Below are 19,740 nucleotides of genomic sequence, written 5' to 3'. Positions count from 1 at the left end.
AGCATGAATAGTATCATGGCATGACAATGATAGACCTATAGTTAGTTAGGAAATATGACTATCAAGGCAACATTTAATAAGTGTCATATCTACGTAATAGTTTGTATATTATTATCATCTCTAGATAACAGGAAGTGAGGTTAAAGAATATTATGGGCTTTTTTAAGTTTTCTTGTTAAATATTTAATTTTGTAATAATCAGTTGCAGTAAACAATATAAAAATATGAAACAGGACATAAAATTCACATTTACTAGTGAATAAATTAGTATGAAGAACTTGTTGTGAATTTAAAAAGAATTGAAAGCAACCTCATAGTTTTATGTAACCATTGAGATTCATATATATAGTCACAGGACCTCCAGTTTTATCTGGAATCCAAACTGCATTGACTGACTTTGTTTCAAACATTGCTAATTGCCATGGGGTAAGCCAGAGACAGGCCTGCCTACACTCATAAAGTTTATGGAACGTGATACTAGTTAAATGAACTTACAAGCTCCCAGCAAATCCTGCAGCTTTGTTCTCTATCACTGTCGGTTCAGGAGGCTTGCACATAATAACTAAATCTTGATCAGACATCATTACCACTCCTGGAAACTGAGGGAACCAGATTCTCACATGTACGAAGCCCTGGAACAGTAAGGTTTAAGTTTTAGATATATATAGAGTGGAGGATATATGTGCAAAAGGTAAATATTTTAATTAGTTCAGTCATATGATACAGTAGAGTGACAAATGGTAAGCTCTTTGGAAGGTATGAATAGAACACTAAAGGTACAGAAGAGAAAGGTTAGCAAAAGGCTGCCCCCTTTGCCCTGTTTATCCACCATTTTTTCTGTTTCTAACTGCTGTGTATTAAGAGAGTTATTTCACACACATGAAACAAAATTTTATTAAAGGAGAATTGCAATGTTACAGTATTGTGAAATATGTGCCACTGGCACATTAAACTCAAAGTCTAGCTTTTGCTGAAGAAAAAGTCTTTTCATAGAAAGGGCAGTTTTGTCACATAAACCAGATTACTATAACACTTGAGATACACTATGTGATCAAAAGTATCTGGACACCTGGCTGAACATGTCGTACAAGTTCGTGGCACCCTCCATCGGTAATGCTGGAATTTTATATGATGTTGGCCCACCCTTAGCCTTGATGATAGCTTCCACTCTCGCAGGCATACGTTCAATCAGGTGCTGGAAGGTTGCTTGGGGAATGGCAGCCCATTCTTCACGGAGTGCTGCACTGAGGAGAGGTAGCGATGTCGGTCGGTGAGGCCTGGCACGAAGTTAGCATTCCAAAACATCCCAAAGATGTTCAATAGGATTCAGGTCGGGACTCTGTGCAGGCCAGTCCTTTACAGGGATGTTATTGTTGTGTTACCACTCCGCCACAGGCCATGCATTATGAACAGGTGCTCTATCATGTTGAAAGATGCAATCACCATCCCCGAAGTGCTCTTCAACAGTGGGAAGCAAGAAGGTACTTAAAACATCAATATAGGCCTGTGCTGTGATAGTACCATGCAAAACAACAAGGAGTGCAAAGCCCCCTCCATGAAAAGCACGACCACACCATAACACCACCGCCTCCGAATTTTACTGTTGGCACTACACACGCTGGCAGATGATATTCACTGGGTATTCGCCATACCCACACCCTGCCATCGGATCGCCATATTGTGTACCGTGAATCATCACTCCACACAACGTTTCTCCACTGTTCAATCGTCCAATGTTTAAACGCCTTACATGAAGCAAAGCGGCGTTTGGCATTGACCTGTGTGATGTGTGGCTTATGGGCAGCCTCTCGACCATGAAATCCAAATTTTCTCACCTTCCGCCAAACTGTCATAGTACTTGGAGTGGATCCTGATGCAGTCTGGAATTCCTGTGTGATGGTCTGGATAGATGCCTGCCTATTACACTTGACGACCCTCTTCAACTGTCGGCGGTCTCTGTCAGTCAACAGATGAGGTCGGCCTGTAAGCTTTCATGCTGTATGTGTCCCTTCACATTTTCACTTCACTATCACATCAGGAACAGTGAACCTAGGGGTATTTAGGAGTGTGGAAATCTCACGTACAGACTTCTGACGCAAGTGACACCCAATCACCTGACAACGTTCGAAGTCCATGAGTTCTGCAGTGCGCCCCATTCTGCTCTCTCATGATGTCTAATGACTACTGAGGTCGCTGATATGGAGTACCTGGCAGTAGGTGGCAGCACAATGCACCTAAGATGAAAAACGTATATTTTGGTGGGTGTCCAGATACTTTTGATCACATAGTATATATACAATACTAGCTGATGTATCCATGCTTCACTATGGAATTCTATATTGTATTCAGTATTCTAGGTAGGTAGTACACACGTTGTGAGCAAGATTGTATTAAATTGCATAGCTCTTAACGTTATCCTAGAAACGCGACGGGGAAGTCACCAACCATCTTTCCTCATTTGAAGACTGGGTTAGGAATTTTCATTGTAATGGTAGGCTTGTTTGCCTACCATCAGTCACAATCAGGTTGGGGAGTTTTCATTATAATTGCTGACATTCACTCTCCACCTGCCTTTTTACATCCTCAGAAAGACTGTCTTAGTGGTTTACCCAACAGAAATGAACATTGGTCACTACAATGATGTCGGTAGGAATGGCGTGATTAAAAGCAATGCTTTCATATGAAATACTTGATCAAATGAAAAACCACACATTTTCTCACTTTTAACGAACGAACAGTACTATGCTGCCGATCTAACAGTCCAAAGTTCCAGAGCTGGAATGACCTAGCAGCAGATAGCCGTGATCCGTGAACACTCTTAATCTTTTTTCGGCTGGGAGGGGGGGGGGGGTGAATAGTGGAGAGTCCCAGGGCAAAAACTATGCCCTTTTACTAATCTGTTTCCTAGGAGTACTGATGAGTTGGAAAATCTTAATTCACTACACTGGCAGCGGAAAAATCTATCTGACTTGGAGTCAAATTTTTCCTCCAAGCCAGAGGAATTTGGAATAAAATGAATGTAGAATTTAATAAAAGTGAAGAGGAAGAAGCTTTTCTTAAGAAACGGCTCTTTTCAGGGTTGAATTTTGAGTTGAATTTGAGTTGAATTGAATTGTGGTGCTATAATTTGGAATAGGCCTAAATTGTAACTCTAGACAAGGTCATACTATTACTACCAAGTGAGCCTCTGCTTTAAGTGTGCACACTGCTCATTCAAAACAGCGCATCAGAGTAGGGATCGAATAGCTGGAATACTATGATGAACCAGTGTGTTACTTACTAGCAGTATCAGAAAATGTATTAACCAGAGGAATGGCATGCTAAAGAAGCAAGTTTTCTAACTCCCCAGTTACTTCCCACCAATATTCAGGCAGGCTGTTATACTCGGTACGCAGCAGTAATACCATCTATCGGAGTTGAGTGGCACCATAAGAGACAAAGAACATCCCCATAAACAATGGTCAATGTATTGTTATTGTTCATCAATGTTATGCGCTTTCAATATTGTAGGTCTTCATATTTAGTTTTCTTCCGACTCTGAAATACCACTCTTATCATAGTCGGTATGGTAAAACTGAATAAAACGTAATTGATCAGAAATTGTATTCTCTATAACATTTGTTTTGTAGTAATTTTCGATAGGACCAATAACATTGGTATTTAAATATTAAATTTTATGCTCCTTCCCCTAAACTACAATTTCATTCATGGTGAATAAAATTGTTTATATCTTAGACTGTAGTTCTTTATTCCCTGACTCTATATATTGGCATTAAATTCTGTTAACCCATTTTCTCGTGGCTCAGTGTTGATATGGACTTAACAACAAAAATACAAATTCATGAATATACACTGAAGAAAATGGAAATTGCAACACCCAGAAGGTGTGGTGTTACATTGCTGCAATTGAACATGCAGGATGAGTGTTTGGTTGTAATTCGATGATTACACTTTCAGGTCCCTCTGACTGCAAGTTTGGACCGCAATCAATACAGGATGTGCCCACCATGAGCTGCAATACATTGATGAATTCGTCGAGGCATGGAGCCAATAAGGCCCTGCATTGCTTCCTGAGGAATTGTGGCCCATGCTTGCTGCACTGCACGGGTCAGTTGTTCCAGAGTTTTGGGTGGCTGAGGATGGTTGGCCATTGTCGACCCATCATGTCCCACACATGCTCAATAGGACTGAGGTCCAGGGATCTGGCGAGCCATTCTAAGGTTGTGATGTCGTGGAGAATGGAGAATAGCTTGATGATTGAGTATTTTCTTCAGTTGTGGGAAATAAGTATATATAGATACATATAATATAATTCAATGTAATTGAATAAGTAATTGTGCTCCTGTAGAATTTTTAGAACAGTTGACGTGAAAAAAAAAGCAGCCTCAAGTGACCATACTACCCCGGTATTCATCTTGCAAGGCTGGGGGAAACCATGGGAAAACCCCAGTCAGGGTACTTAGTCACCTGGACTAGGGTCGAAACCAGTAAAAAAAAAAAAAGTCATGGAGATGTGTGCAGTGTGGACCCAGGCATTGTCCTGCTGAAACATCCCATTAGCAATGTTCGCCATCAAAGGGACAACCACTGGATTGACTACTCTATCAACATACTGTTGAGCAGTCATAGTGCCCTCAACAAGCACTAATTGTGATTTCTCATTAAAGCCAATAGCTCCCCAGACCATAATGCTTGGTGTTGACCCTGTGTCTGTGTGCCTCTCGACAATAAGATCTGGGCGGCCCCTGTCCCCGGTACGTCAGCGCACACGATTCTGGCGATCACTGCGGGCAAGACAGAAGCGCGATTCATCACTAAAGACGACCCTATGCCATCCGTCGACCCACGCCGATCTTTCTCGACACCAGGCCAGCCTAACACGTCATTGTTGTGCGGTCAGTGGAACACCTTCTGCAGGGATATGGGCTCGTGAGCCAACTGCACGCAGGCGATTACCAACTGTTTGTTGTGTAACGTGGGGTGCCACAGCTGCTCGAATTTGCGCTGCTGTTGCATGGGGTTCCATCCGGGCCATCCAAACGATGCGGCGATCCTCTCTCACAGTTGTCTGTCGCGCTGGGCCTGTGCCAGGTCTACAAGTGTGGGTACCTTCATTTGACCACTGCTGCCACACACGTTGTACCGTAGATGCCTGTCGGCCAATACGTGCAGCGACAGTCCTTAGCAATAATCCAGCCTCACACAGCCCAATTATCCGAGCCCTCTCAAACGGCAACAGTTGTTGATAGCGTGCTCTTCTCTGTCGTCGAGGCATGTTTGATGGGAAACATTTCACTGCAGAGACTGCAAGTCAACTACGCTACACCAGAGTCCGTATACTGGAGTTGATTCCTCCACGATCAATCACGTGGGGAGACCTGTAGCAACAATCCAAAGGGTCTGAAACTTTGATCGTTTACATACCTACATGGCATCGTTCCATATCTTGAAAATCAACACAAACAACCAATGCCTTCATGGTGTTGCAATTTCCATTTTCTTAAGTGTACGTGTTATCATAGCCGTTACGGTGAAAATGTATCAGATATAAATGATCAGAATTTAATTCTATATAACTTTAGTTGTGTAGTAGCCTATTTATCAATAGGACCACTAATAATATAAATATTTGAGAATTAAATTTTAGGCCTTTCCCTAAACTACCATTTCACTCAGCGTGAATAAAATGATTTATAGCCTAGATTATAGTGGCTCATCCCCCAACTTTACATACCGATTTTCATAACATTCTCTTCAGCTGTTTTCTCGTGATGCTTTTACATACATACATATAGACAGACAGACAGGCAGGTAGACAGACAGAAATTGTGGAAAAGTAAAAAAAGTGTATTTCCTTGTTACTGTGGACATGACCGATACAGAAATACCATTCTTTTCAAATTCTGAGCAATGTACAGACAACACTCTTATTTTATATATATAGATTTACATGTTGTCAGTATACAAACTAAATGAAGACTCGCTGAGGGAGAAATGTTGCATAGCAACTAACTTGCAAAGTCAGAGTGCTCATTCAAGCGCTGAAGACTTGAGAATATAAAGTTTGGAGAAATGTCAGTGAGTCCAGAGATAGAAACCTCTCGAACTAGCTTCAGTCCACTTGTTCAGTAAGCTCCTTATACAGAGCATGCTCTGCACTTGTGAAATAAGGTGTAGCTAGCTGTTGGACAACTGACTCTTTCTCTTCTGGCCCACTCGCTTGTATAGGGTCTCGAGTGGTGACGTGAGTGTCAGCTAGTCGCCTGGCTAGCTCTGCCAGTGAGAACTGGATACAAGGCACGCTGCGCATGGGATACCAATATAAATGGGTCGTTATTGGACATTATAAATTTTCCAGCTAACTCATTCAGGCTGCACAAGGGATTCGAATACTGGCGCCACAACACTAACAACTCTTCTCTTCACAGTTGTATTCTCTGATCCTTTTAACAGCTTTTGCTAGTCTACAGAGTCTCCTCAATTCAAAAATCTTCTACCTAGGCTGAAATGTGCCAGCCTGAGTAGCTCAGATGGTGGAGCACTAGTCTTCTGAGTCCAACTTTGCAGGTTCGATCCTGGCTCAGTCCAGTGATATTTGAAGGTACTCAAATACATCAGCCCTGTATCAGTAGATTTATTGGTATGTAAAATAACTCCCATGGGACAATAATCCAGCACCTCAAGGAGTTTTTTTTTTATGCTACTTGTTTAGGGCGTCGACCTATAGAGATCTTTTGCCCCTACTTGCACCATGTGATATGAACCTGCATGTAATTGGAATGGAGGAAGCGTAGAGTGTTGAATATGAGGAAAGGATTGTTAAGGACGACACAAACACCCAGTCCCCAGGCCAGGGATATTAATCATTTACAATTAGAAACCCCTGATCCAGCCGGGAATCAAACCCGGGGCCGCTGGGTGACAGGCGGACGTGTTGCCCCCTACACCGTGAGGCCGGACACCTCAAGGAGTTAGTGGGACGTAAAACCAAAAAAAAAAAAAAAGTCAAAATATTATTTTTGTTTCTTTATGATTATTTCTATTTATCATTTACGGGCTTGTAGGTAAGTCATTTTTCTTGTTCTTCTTCTTGAATCATTTCCTATATTCTGATTTTCTTTTGTTGATATCTTTTTCCTACATTTTCAAAACATTTTGTGAGTTAAATATTGCAACAGAATATCTTTGAGCATGGAAAGAAGTGGAGTGAATATGATATGAAAATGAGCATGTTCAAGATCAAAGTGATGATTTTAAGGTAGACACTGTTTAAAATAATGTGGAAAGTATAATACTAACATTTCGTTTGGCAACACCACAACGGGTGAAGTCCAAGATAAGAAGTCTGTAAGTCAGCTCTGTGCTATCGCTTGGATCTGGTCGGATTTGACATGCTGGATCTGTGAGAGGATCCACTTGCCGGTCGTCAGCAAACAGGGGTGAACCACGGAACCCTTCTGGCTTGCGAAGTCGAGCAGCAATGGAGTCTCTGCTGAGGCCACCTGGCTCTCCCATACCAGCAAATGTGCACTGGATATCAGACACTGCAAACAAAGCATGATCTCCTTATTATCCCAGTGATTTAATAACAAGAAATCAAGCATAAATTCCACCAAATTAATCCTAATAGTAAGTAATGTGAGTCTTACTTTAAGTTTTTATTTTCTTACTTTGATACTTCGGTTGAAAAATTGGCTGTTTATGTATTAAGTCATGAAAGATGCAGTCTAGATAACCGACTGGTTAATGGAATATTAAAAGTATTGTTATTGTGATAACAATTGAAATTGAAATTGGGAACATTTACAGAGCATTAGCCAACTGCAGAGAGGAAAAAAAATAAGTTAGAGATTAATGTAGTTAATTTGAAATAAACTTTCAACATATTAGGTCACATTCGGTATATACAGTATGTACTGAAAAAACATTAAGTACAAAACAAAAATGGCCAACCAGACACTAGTGGGATCTGAACCCATAACCTTCCGATATAGTGAAAATTCAATATTCATTGAATTAACCCACATCGGATGATTTGCGTGCACTCTACAGTTGTAATGGCAGATGTGCTGTACCTGTAATTTAGATCATTTCTGATAGAACAAATATGACCTAGGTAACCAGCGCTCAACTGGCAAGAGCATCTGATGTAAAATCGGAAGGTTGTGGTTTCAGATCCCACTGGTGTCTGGTTGGCCATTGCTGTTCTGTACTTAAGATCTCTTTGGTGCATACTGCATGTAATGAATATGATCTAAAGTGTTGAACGTTTATTTTGAGTACAATGTGGTTATGAATATTCAATATTCAATGATGAAGAGAGTCTAAGCCCACCTGGTGGCCATGATCGTTAAGGTGCTGAAGTCTAAACGGTCTGACACTGAGGTTAGCCGGTTCAAATCCCATTGGTCGAAAAAAATTTCACCATCAGAATGTTGGCCGGCAGGGTAGGGGAGGTGGTGGTATACAATTTCTAATCACTAGATTGCGTGCCAAAAGCCTGGATTAAATTCCAAACCTCTCTGCAGTGCTCATATGGAGTGAGGGCATATGACGCTGTTGATGGTGATTCGTCCGTCAGAGGGAGATGTTAAGCCTTGAGCAGACCCCTTGGTGCTATTCGACAGGAGTAGGCTATGTGCCGGCACCGGGTTTCACCCTCTCCCTACTATCATATATCATGTCATTCATTTCATCTCATTAACTCCTCTGATGAGGTTGACGTCAGAAAGGGCATCCGGTCATAAAAATCCGCCACGACAGATTCATCTCACTTCATACCCGATCCCGTAGGGAAATGGGACAAGGGTTGGACAAACATTGATGAAGAGAGTCTGAGCATTTGAGAATGAAGATGTTGCTCAGTTTATGGTCATCCTTATTTTTGTTACACGGTGCTATCCAGGTATTTTACTGAATGTTTAATTTTACAGTTTGTATTACGTGTGAAGCGAATTTTTGTAGACTTCTTTATTGTGATGTTGATTAACATTTTACAAATTATTTTGTAGTTCAAGAGTCATTGTTTTGTGTTTAAAGTTTCAATTTTAGATTACTTTGTTTCATGTTAAAATCAATCAATCAATCAATCAATCAATCAATCAATCAATCAATCAATCAATCAATCAATCAATCAATCAATCAATCAATCAATCAATCAATCAATCAATCAATCAATCAATCAATCAATCAATCAATCAATCAATCAATCAATCAATCAATCAATCAATCAATCAATCAATCAATCAATCAATCAATCAATCAATCAATCAATCAATCAATCAATCAATCAATCAATCAATCAATCAATCAATCAATCAATCAATCAATCAATCAATCAATCAATCAATCAATCAATCAATCAATCAATCAATCAATCAATCAATCAATCAATCAATCAATCAATCAATCAATCAATCAATCAATCAATCAATCAATCAATCAATCAATCAATCAATCAATCAATCAATCAATCAATCAATCAATCAATCAATCAATCAATCAATCAATCAATCAATCAATCAATCAATCAATCAATCAATCAATCAATCAATCAATCAATCAATCAATCAATCAATCAATCAATCAATCAATCAATCAATCAATCAATCAATCAATCAATCAATCAATCAATCAATCAATCAATCAATCAATCAATCAATCAATCAATCAATCAATCAATCAATCAATCAATCAATCAATCAATCAATCAATCAATCAATCAATCAATCAATCAATCAATCAATCAATCAATCAATCAATCAATCAATCAATCAATCAATCAATCAATCAATCAATCAATCAATCAATCAATCAATCAATCAATCAATCAATCAATCAATCAATCAATCAATCAATCAATCAATCAATCAATCAATCAATCAATCAATCAATCAATCAATCAATCAATCAATCAATCAATCAATCAATCAATCAATCAATCAATCAATCAATCAATCAATCAATCAATCAATCAATCAATCAATCAATCAATCAATCAATCAATCAATCAATCAATCAATCAATCAATCAATCAATCAATCAATCAATCAATCAATCAATCAATCAATCAATCAATCAATCAATCAATCAGGAAATCTGCCACCTGGGTGACTGCTCTAAATGCAGATTCCCTATCTGTTGTTTTCCTAGCCTTTTCTTGAATGATTTCAAAGAAATTGGAAATTTATTGAATCTCTTCCTTGGTAAGTTACTGTATTCCAATCTTGAACTCCCCTTCCTATAAACAAATATTTGCCCCAATTTGTCCTCTTGAATTCCAACTTTATCTGCATATTGTGATCTTTCCTACTTTTAAAGTCATCACTCAAACTTATTCATCTATTAATGTAATTCCACGCCATCTCTCCACTGACAGCTCAGAACATACCACTTATTGCAAGAAATCAGCTTCATTTCCCGTATCAAATCCTATTTACAATGAATCAATAACAGTAAATTTCCACCTTTTTGATACTTATATTTGCATTAAGCAAATCAATTAATCTAATACAGTATATGTTTCATTCCATTTGGAACATCTTCAGCTGTATTACAACAGTTAGGTGAAATTACAAAGTATTTATCTTCTCAAGACTTGTTTTATTTAAAATCTATGCAAATTTAAAGATTGAAATAAATTAAAATCATTGTGGATGGTTGAGTGGAGTGGTAAAATGGGAGGGGAAATGGATTTACTTATTTTAGCCTATTTTAAAACTATGTCTATTCATTTGAACAGATGTTATTGTACCGGGCGGTACACCTCCACTCCGCTAATTTAAAATGTGCGCCAGTTGAAACTCCTCTGCTGGAGGAAGTCTGAACTTTATCTACGCTATTAATTCTCTACCTTCTCAGAAGATGTCACCACGTGGAAAATTTTGAGTTTTTGAACTGTGTCATTTTTGATGTGGTTTTGTTTCGCTTGAAGTAAGAAGTGTGAACTTTCTCTTCTAGAGGACACTACTGAAGATCAACAATAGTGCAACCTAGTGCGGAGTCAAAGAAGTATTTTGTTGGAGAAATTTTTATTTCAAATGTTTGTTCTTTGCTAAATTTTTTTTCAGTCTTTGGTTAAGTTGGCAATATTAACCCCTTCTTTCCCCTTGTTTTAAATCTAGCCTATCCCGAATTTCTTGAATTAATTTTCCACCAATTATGTGTTTCTTCTTAGTATTGTGTAGGGGGTTTATTGATCTACCAATAAAATCATCGCGGGAGGGTGTTTTCATTCCCCTAACGCCTAGAACCTTCTGCGAGAGTATTTAAACTGCTGATTTTAGGGTCTCCGGGCCACTTCTGTTCCATCTTTCAGTGTATAAAGTACATAGCAGGAGGCGGGAAGCGCCTCTTTCCTCGGCAGCGGTCATCAATAAGGTAATGGCCGATTAATAAATTCTTTCTTTGCTAGCTCAGCAGTTTAACTCTCGGGGCGGGTGCGAAGCGTTCCTCCATGTAACCTTTTCCTAAAATGTAACGATCTTTTCTTCTATTCTCTTTTAAGCTGCATATTGGGATAGAGAGTGCTAACCCTCTCGAGCTCCCACTCACATTGTCTTGAGGTGAACTTATTTTCTCAACCTATTCTTCGTTAATGTAAAATAAATTGCTCTTTTCTAAAGTCACCTCGGTAGTATGGGATTAGCCCTTGCATTAGTGGCCTAGAGCCAGATTAGGGTTTTAAAAACAAGTGTATTAGGAGTGCAAGATCGCCTCCTCTCAAATTGTTATTTTAGAGGTCATGTAATTGCCCATTTTTATTTAATAGACCTCAGTAGGTTGGGTATTTTACCCCTGTGTCTATGTCCAGTGAGGACAACTTGAAGGTGGAGTTTGGTGTGGCCTGGGAGAGGCTTAAATTTTGAGAGCGAGTGGCTCTTTTGAAAATTGAGTGTTGTATGCCTCGTGGAGGCTTTTCTGTGTAATTTGGAGCAAGGGCTCCTAGGTATGAATGGGGTTTTCTGCCCCTCTGTTAAAACTCGTGTTTGGGGTAAAACTGAGCTGATTGCCCAAGCAGTGTAAAATCAGGGCGCGAAGCCCAATTCCTGTAAATATTGTAACTACCCTTTTTGATTTGCTACTTTGTACCTGCCATGCTTGTTATTTCTTTGTTTTTGAAAAGAAAATATAACCTTGTTAAATTTTAAATTAATTTTGCTTTCGTAGCTGGAGACCTATTCACACCCGCACCTTTTTTCACCTCTACCTACCACGGAAAATTCCGTAACAAGTGGTAGCAGAGCGTGGTTGAATGGGTCTCAATTTAGCCCCTTTTGACGGCTAAACATTGTTTGTTCCGAACTCTAACTATTTTCCCAGTTGCTGGAATTTTTTCAAAATTGTTCTGTCACCATGCCCGGCCCTCGCGATGTTCTCCATCTTAACTATTTTCGCAAGGAGGAGTTGATCTATGAATTGACTATTAGAAATGTACAATCTGGAGGCACGGTTGCAGTAGACACAAACAAGCTTAGAGAGTCCCTAGATTTGCCCATTTCCATCCCCAATTTGGGAGAGAAAGAAATTGACGACTCTCTTTCCACGATCACGGAGAATATTACCGGGCTAGCTTCTGTAGTTAGTTTTTTTGATGAAAATGATCCTTCTCCTAATCAAATTAAGCGTGTGCAAGCTAGGCTATATCATTTTTCGAATAGGGTTAACGATCTGTTGTCTCTAAAGTTGAATGACGTTCAGAAGAAGGAAGCTAGTACGCTGCTTGAAAATATGTCTGAATTATCTAGCAAGGTCACTCAATTGTTAACAGGGGAGGTTCCTCCCAAAAGCGATCTACCCACCACAGTGAATGCAGGTAGTGAGGAAGCGCCTCCCAAGGGAGAAGTTAATAGGATAACCGTTGCTGCTCAAACTATCCCTGCCCCATTGGACAACGAATCTGAACGTCGTGCATCATTGAGTAACATCCGTTCTGAATTAACTTCCTTGCCATTGAAACCTTTACCTACTATGTCACCCGGGTTTAGCAGCTTGCCTCGTCCATTGGCAATGTTGCTCAGAGGTATCTCTAAGTTTTCGGTTAATACCACCAGGGATGTAATTTCATTTTTAAGATTTCTAGTTGAATTTCAGGATCATGCCCTTGTGTTTTCCCTTTCTCCATGTCAAATTTTGCAAATTATCTATCCGTATGCTATTGGTATTCTCTCAGATAAAATCGTAAGAGCCATTGCCGAGCAATCATCTATTGAGGATTTCCATGCCCATTTGTTAGCTAACTTCATCCCGGCTAGGGCCAGGTCCTCCCTTATTCAGAAGTACTATTACCGTGTACAACGCTTGGATGAAAACTTGGCTGATTTCATACAGGACATTAAGTTTTATACTAGGGTGTTTGCTCTTCATTTCCCTGAGGATCAGATTGTACAAGCTATTGTGGAAGGGATTTCACCACCCTACAGGTCATATTTGTGTTTCGCGGCGTGCCCGCAAACTTTCTCTGAACTTGAAGCATTGGCCGTCTCAGCGGAAGGAGTTAGATACGCCGATTCTTTGCGTGTCGCGAAAGAACCCCCGCCTTCCTTTAGTAATACTCGGCCTCCACCTCGCCGACCAGTCAATCCCCGTAAATGTTATGCTTGCGGGTCGCCTGACCATCTGCGCAACAAGTGTCCACTGATCAAGTCAAGTGGGACAAGGAATGGAGCCGGGTCATCACAAGGCTGTTTTAAATGTGGGGCTTTCTCACATATCGCCAAGAATTGTCCCAATTCGAATAGCACCCCCTCCTGCTCAACTTCTGGTGCAAATTCCACCTATGCCAATAATAAAAAGTGACTAGTGGCTTCGGCTGAGTCGACTAATCCATCTTCCCGAGACTCAGCCCCGGGTAAACAGGTTGTAAATTCAGGGAACGAGCAATTTTCAAATTCATCTTTTGAAGGTCCCAAAGAGTGTCTTAGGATTGCGGCGGATTCCCCCGCACCGGTCCCCTTTCTCAAAATTGAGTTAAATAACGAGCCTATAACAGCTCTCTTAGATTCAGGTAGTGTTTGTTCTATTATTTCGGCTGATTGGTATTCAAAATTAAAATCTGTTTGTAAGCTTCCTAACTATTGTTTGTCGGCGATCCAATACGTTTCGGCTAATTCCTCTCCATTAGAAATTCTCGGTTCCTTATATGTCAAAATTCGTATTTTTCAATTCACATGGAAAGTTAAATTGTTTGTGGCCAAGCATTTGTCTTGCCCCATTATATTGGGAGCGGACTTTATTTCTCACACTGGTCTTGTGCTCGATCTTCAGAGTAGGTCTTGCACTTTCAAATTTGCCTCTAATTGTAATATCCCTCTATTAAAGTGTAATTCTGCATCATGTTCTTCTATTTCGCCTACCCAGGATGAGATGTTGTTAGACCTTAGACATCTACCTGAGGAGCAGGCTGATAGTATTCACAAATTGTGTCAGTCGTTTCCCGAGGTGTTCTCTGATACTCTTGGTGTTACTGACCTTATTGAATACAAAATTGAGGTCACGGATTCGATTCCTGTCCGTTTTCCACCTTATAGGCTATCTCCACCTAAAATGAAGGCTCTAAAAGAAATCATCGATCAGATGTTGAAGGACGGTATTATTAGGCCCTCTAAGTCAGCGTATTCTTCGCCTATTTTTTTAGTCCTGAAACCCCAAGGAGGCTTCAGGGCTGTCATTGATTACAGGGCTCTCAATCGGAAGGTGGTGTTACAATCTGTGCCCCTTCCCGACCTTCATTCTTGTTTTTCATGGTTTCGTAAGGCCAAGTTCTTTACTATCTTGGACTTGAATCAGGCCTATAATCAAATTCCCCTTGCCGAAGAGTCTAAACATCTTACAGCGTTTGCCACGGACTGGAATTTATACGAATACAACCGCGTGCCTTTCGGGCTCCCCACGGGAGCAGCTGTACTCACTAGGCTACTAGATAGGGTCTTCTCCGACATCAAATTTGAGTACTTATATCACTACTTGGACGATGTCGTCGTATTTTCAGAGACTTTTGAAGAACATCTAGATCATCTGCGAGAAGTTCTCGATCGCCTTCGTAAGGCTGGGTTAACTGTTAAGTTGTCCAAGGTTGCCTTTGCTAAGCCCTCTATGTCTTTCCTAGGGCATATTGTGTCACCGGATGGTGTAGCAGTCGATCATTCTAGAACACAGGCCATCCGTGATTTTAAACCTCCCAAGGACATTAAAGGCATCGCCAGGTTTATTGGTATGGTGAATTTCTTCAGGAAGTTTATTCCTAACTTCGCTAATAGAGCGGCGCCCTTAAACCTTCTTCGTAGGAAAGGCATCAAATTCGAGTGGGGACCTTCTCAACAAGCCGCTTTTGAAGACCTTAAATTAGCTCTTTGTAATGCCCCTGTACTTGCTATGCCTGATTTCTCGAAGAAATTCATCGTCCAAACCGACGCATCGTCATCAGCGGTAGCTGCAGTCCTTCTTCAAGAGACTGAACTAGGGAGGCGCCCCATCGCCTATGCGTCTAGGACATTGTCGGCTCAAGAAGCCAAGTATTCCATCTATGAGCTCGAAGGTTTGGCAGTCTTATTCGCCTTAGAGAAGTTCCGTCTCTATCTGGAACATGTCAAATTCGACCTGGAGACAGATAATCAAGCCTTAAGCTGGGTCTTAGGTAGGCCGCGTCGTACTGGTCGTATAGCCCGCTGGGCCATCCGTATTTCTACCTTCCAGTTTGATGTTAGACATATCAGAGGTACCGAAAATGTTGTTGCTGATGGACTCAGCCGTATGTTTTCTAACGACGTCGAGACCCACGAACCGGTCGACAGTTCATCACCTTCCGAGTCCATACTATCTAAGGTTAATGCCATCCTAACAGATGCTCCCATGCTCTTTAGGGATATCGAGAAATACCAACGTGAAGATCCGACGCTGGCTCCGATAATGGAAACCCTTTCTTCTGGGGAACATGTTGTCCCTTATGTTCTGAGGAATGGTGTTCTATGTTGCCCTTCGAGGCATGATAAGATGATGAAAGTTGTTGTTCCAGCGGTTCTTGTACCTATGATCTTCAAGTATTATCATGAGACCCCATTAGGAGGGCATCTTGGTATCTTTAAAACTCGTGAAAAGATTCGTGAAATGTTCATCTGGAAAGGTATGGACGGTGAAATCCGTGAACTAGTAAAGGCTTGTAAATCCTGTTTGCTTAGTAAACCGACCATGTCCACCAAGGTAGGCCTCTTGTCTTCTCAGCAAGCGTCGCGCCCCATGGAACGCCTGTATATTGATTATGTAGGACCATTCCCCCAGTCAAAGGGTAATGCCAACAAGTTCATCCTTGTGTGTGTAGATGGTTTTACCAGATTTTCTTGGTTATTTCCGACTAAGCTGGCTACCGCTCAGTCTACCATTACTTGCTTAAATTCTATTTTTGCTTCTTTTGGTCCGTGCCAATATATTGTATCTGATAATGCTAAGGCTTTTACATCTAACTTATTTCGTAAATTCTGTTTTGACTTATCCATCTCTCATGTAACTACTTCTGCTTATTACCCTCAACCATCTCTGGCTGAACGGGTTAATCGTAATCTCAGGTCCGCACTTATTGCCTATCATCATGAAGATCATTCCAGGTGGGACACGTCCCTGCATTGGTTAGCTTTTGCTTTGAATTCGGCGGTTCATGAATCTCATAAGTTCACTCCAGCTTCCTCGATGTTCAAGTTTGTTCCCAACACGCCGCTCTCTAACCTTTGGTCTCTGAGTGACATTCTACCCGAGACAATAGATCCGGATAATATTAAAGATCTTTGGAAGAAGGCTAAAGCCAATCTTAAGGTATCTCATGAAAAGGTTAGGGAAAAGTATGATCGTGGACGGAGACCCACCACTTTGAAGGTAGGTGACCAGGTGATGGTCAAGAATTTTGTTCCCGCGGGCAAGCTTGCCCCCAGATTTCATGGGCCATGCATCATTCTCGATTTTCTTACGCCGGTTACATTGTTAGTAAGCAATCCAGCCACCGAGAGGATATTTAGGGTTCACCTGTCCCAGGTGAAACCGGTGTAAATTTTGTGTCAACTTGCTTCATATAATTTGATAGGAATATGAAGGTTATATTTTTTTTTGAGTTCCACTCTTAAGGCATTCTGCTCCTCCTATTTTATTTTATATGTAAGCATTTCTGTGAAACCTCCCCCGATTTGTTAAACTGCCATCCTGTCCTTGCCACGGCCATTACCACGCTCCCGTCTCCTGCTCCACTACACACAGTGGCTGGCTTAGATGAAATGCCATGGATATCTGCACGCCGCTGGCCCCTCAATCTCTCTACATGCCTGTGCCCTCAAAAGAAACATGATGGTCCAACACAATTCTGCCGCCTAGCTTTAATGTTTCAGTGCCCCCGCAGCCGCGCGGCGCCGCGCCGCAACTGGGTTTGAGGAAGGGCCCCCTCGGCCCCAGCGAGGACGACATATGCACGGCGAGCCGGAGCTCTCCTCCCGGCCAAGGCTGATGTGCGGCGCACGACCTGCTACTTGCCCGCAGCCTGTATATGTTCACCGCGGGCGCGGCGTGTTTCAACACCTCTGCTCCCCTCGTAGTGCGGGCGAGCGGTATCTCAGGGTACTTGAGGGGTCCGAGCGGCCTCCTTTGGACGCAAGCTGCAACGGCCGGTCTGGCCATCCAACTTCATCAACCTCAACTACATGAACAGTTACTATAAGCAATGACTACACTTGGGAATTCAACAGCAATATTTGGTGGACATTGCAAAATCTTTCATCACTTTTAAGTATTAAAAGTTTATCCTCAGAATTCTACTTCTACAAACTTAAAAACTATTCTTCATCTGCAACAACAAAATTTTGAAACTAAATCAAACCAAATTAAGAAAATCTTATAAATTTTTTTGGCAATTAATCTCCATATCTACATCAAAACTTGGACCTTGTTTTCAAACAATTTCATATGTCACCCCGGGAGGAACTTTTGGGGGGGGAGGTCTGTACCGGGCGGTACACCTCCACTCCGCTAATTTAAAATGTGCTCCAGTTGAAACTCCTCTGCTGGAGGAAGTCTGAACTTTATCTACGCTATTAATTCTCTACCTTCTCAGAAGATGTCACCACGTGGAAAATTTTGAGTTTTTGAACTGTGTCATTTTTGATGTGGTTTTGTTTCGCTTGAAGTAAGAAGTGTGAACTTTCTCTTCTAGAGGACACTACTGAAGATCAACAATAGTGCAACCTAGTGCGGAGTCAAAGAAGTATTTTGTTGGAGAAATTTTTATTTCAAATGTTTGTTCTTTGCTAAATTTTTTTTCAGTCTTTGGTTAAGTTGGCAATATTAACCCCTTCTTTCCCCTTGTTTTAAATCTAGCCTATCCCGAATTTCTTGAATTAATTTTCCACCAATTATGTGTTTCTTCTTAGTATTGTGTAGGGGGTTTATTGATCTACCAATAAAATCATCGCGGGAGGGTGTTTTCATTCCCCTAACGCCTAGAACCTTCTGCGAGAGTATTTAAACTGCTGATTTTAGGGTCTCCGGGCCACTTCTGTTCCATCTTTCAGTGTATAAAGTACATAGCAGGAGGCGGGAAGCGCCTCTTTCCTCGGCAGCGGTCATCAATAAGGTAATGGCCGATTAATAAATTCTTTCTTTGCTAGCTCAGCAGTTTAACTCTCGGGGCGGGTGCGAAGCGTTCCTCCATGTAACCTTTTCCTAAAATGTAACGATCTTTTCTTCTATTCTATTTTAAGCTGCATATTGGGATAGAGAGTGCTAACCCTCTCGAGCTCCCACTCACATTGTCTTGAGGTGAACTTATTTTCTCAACCTATTCTTCGTTAATGTAAAATAAATTGCTCTTTTCTAAAGTCACCTCGGTAGTATGGGATTAGCCCTTGCATTAGTGGCCTAGAGCCAGATTAGGGTTTTAAAAACAAGTGTATTAGGAGTGCAAGATCGCCTCCTCTCAAATTGTTATTTTAGAGGTCATGTAATTGCCCATTTTTATTTAATAGACCTCAGTAGGTTGGGTATTTTACCCCTGTGTCTATGTCCAGTGAGGACAACTTGAAGGTGGAGTTTGGTGTGGTTTGGGAGAGGCTTAAATTTTGAGAGCGAGTGGCTCTTTTGAAAATTGAGTGTTGTATGCCTCGTGGAGGCTTTTCTGTGTAATTTGGAGCAAGGGCTCCTAGGTATGAATGGGGTTTTCTGCCCCTCTGTTAAAACTCGTGTTTGGGGTAAAACTGAGCTGATTGCCCAAGCAGTGTAAAATCAGGGCGCGAAGCCCAATTCCTGTAAATATTGTAACTACCCTTTTTGATTTGCTACTTTGTACCTGCCATGCTTGTTATTTCTTTGTTTTTGAAAAGAAAATATAACCTTGTTAAATTTTAAATTAATTTTGCTTTCGTAGCTGGAGACCTATTCACACCCGCACCTTCTTTCACCTCTACCTACCACGGAAAATTCCGTAACAGTTATAAAAAATGTTTTTGTTTCCAGCACTTTTTTCACTATGATATTTGACTTTGTCACACTATGCAAATGATGCCAATTTCATTTAATTAATTAATACCTTATACACAATGTGTTTAATAAAATTATATTATTTTCATTATAATATACGATATTCTGCTGGTCTACTAATAAATAGTTTTTGAAAAATAATTTTTCTTTGTCATGCTTACTATCTGAAAAAAAAAAAAACTGTTGGGGTAAAAGACCCCTAACGCTCCTAGGAGAGGTGGTGAAGTATACAAA

General features: G+C 40.7%; 1 protein-coding gene across 1 annotated transcript in view; it reads right to left on the bottom strand.

Moving 5' to 3' along the window:
• The window catches only part of LOC136857888 (uncharacterized), an 84,620-nt gene that overhangs the window by 31,462 nt on the left and 33,418 nt on the right, over positions 1-19,740 (bottom strand). The window contains exons 2-3 of the mRNA XM_068225194.1: positions 7,300-7,544; positions 496-632 (exon numbers count right to left, since the gene is read on the bottom strand). Coding sequence (XP_068081295.1) covers positions 496-632; positions 7,300-7,544 — 382 coding nt within the window. The remainder of the gene's footprint in view (positions 1-495; positions 633-7,299; positions 7,545-19,740) is intronic.

The sequence above is a fragment of the Anabrus simplex genome, chromosome 1 (assembly GCF_040414725.1).
Source record: "Anabrus simplex isolate iqAnaSimp1 chromosome 1, ASM4041472v1, whole genome shotgun sequence".
Lineage (NCBI taxonomy): Eukaryota > Metazoa > Arthropoda > Insecta > Orthoptera > Tettigoniidae > Anabrus > Anabrus simplex.
Note: the sequence above shows the minus strand (reverse complement) of the source record. Positions and strands in the feature narration are given on the sequence as shown.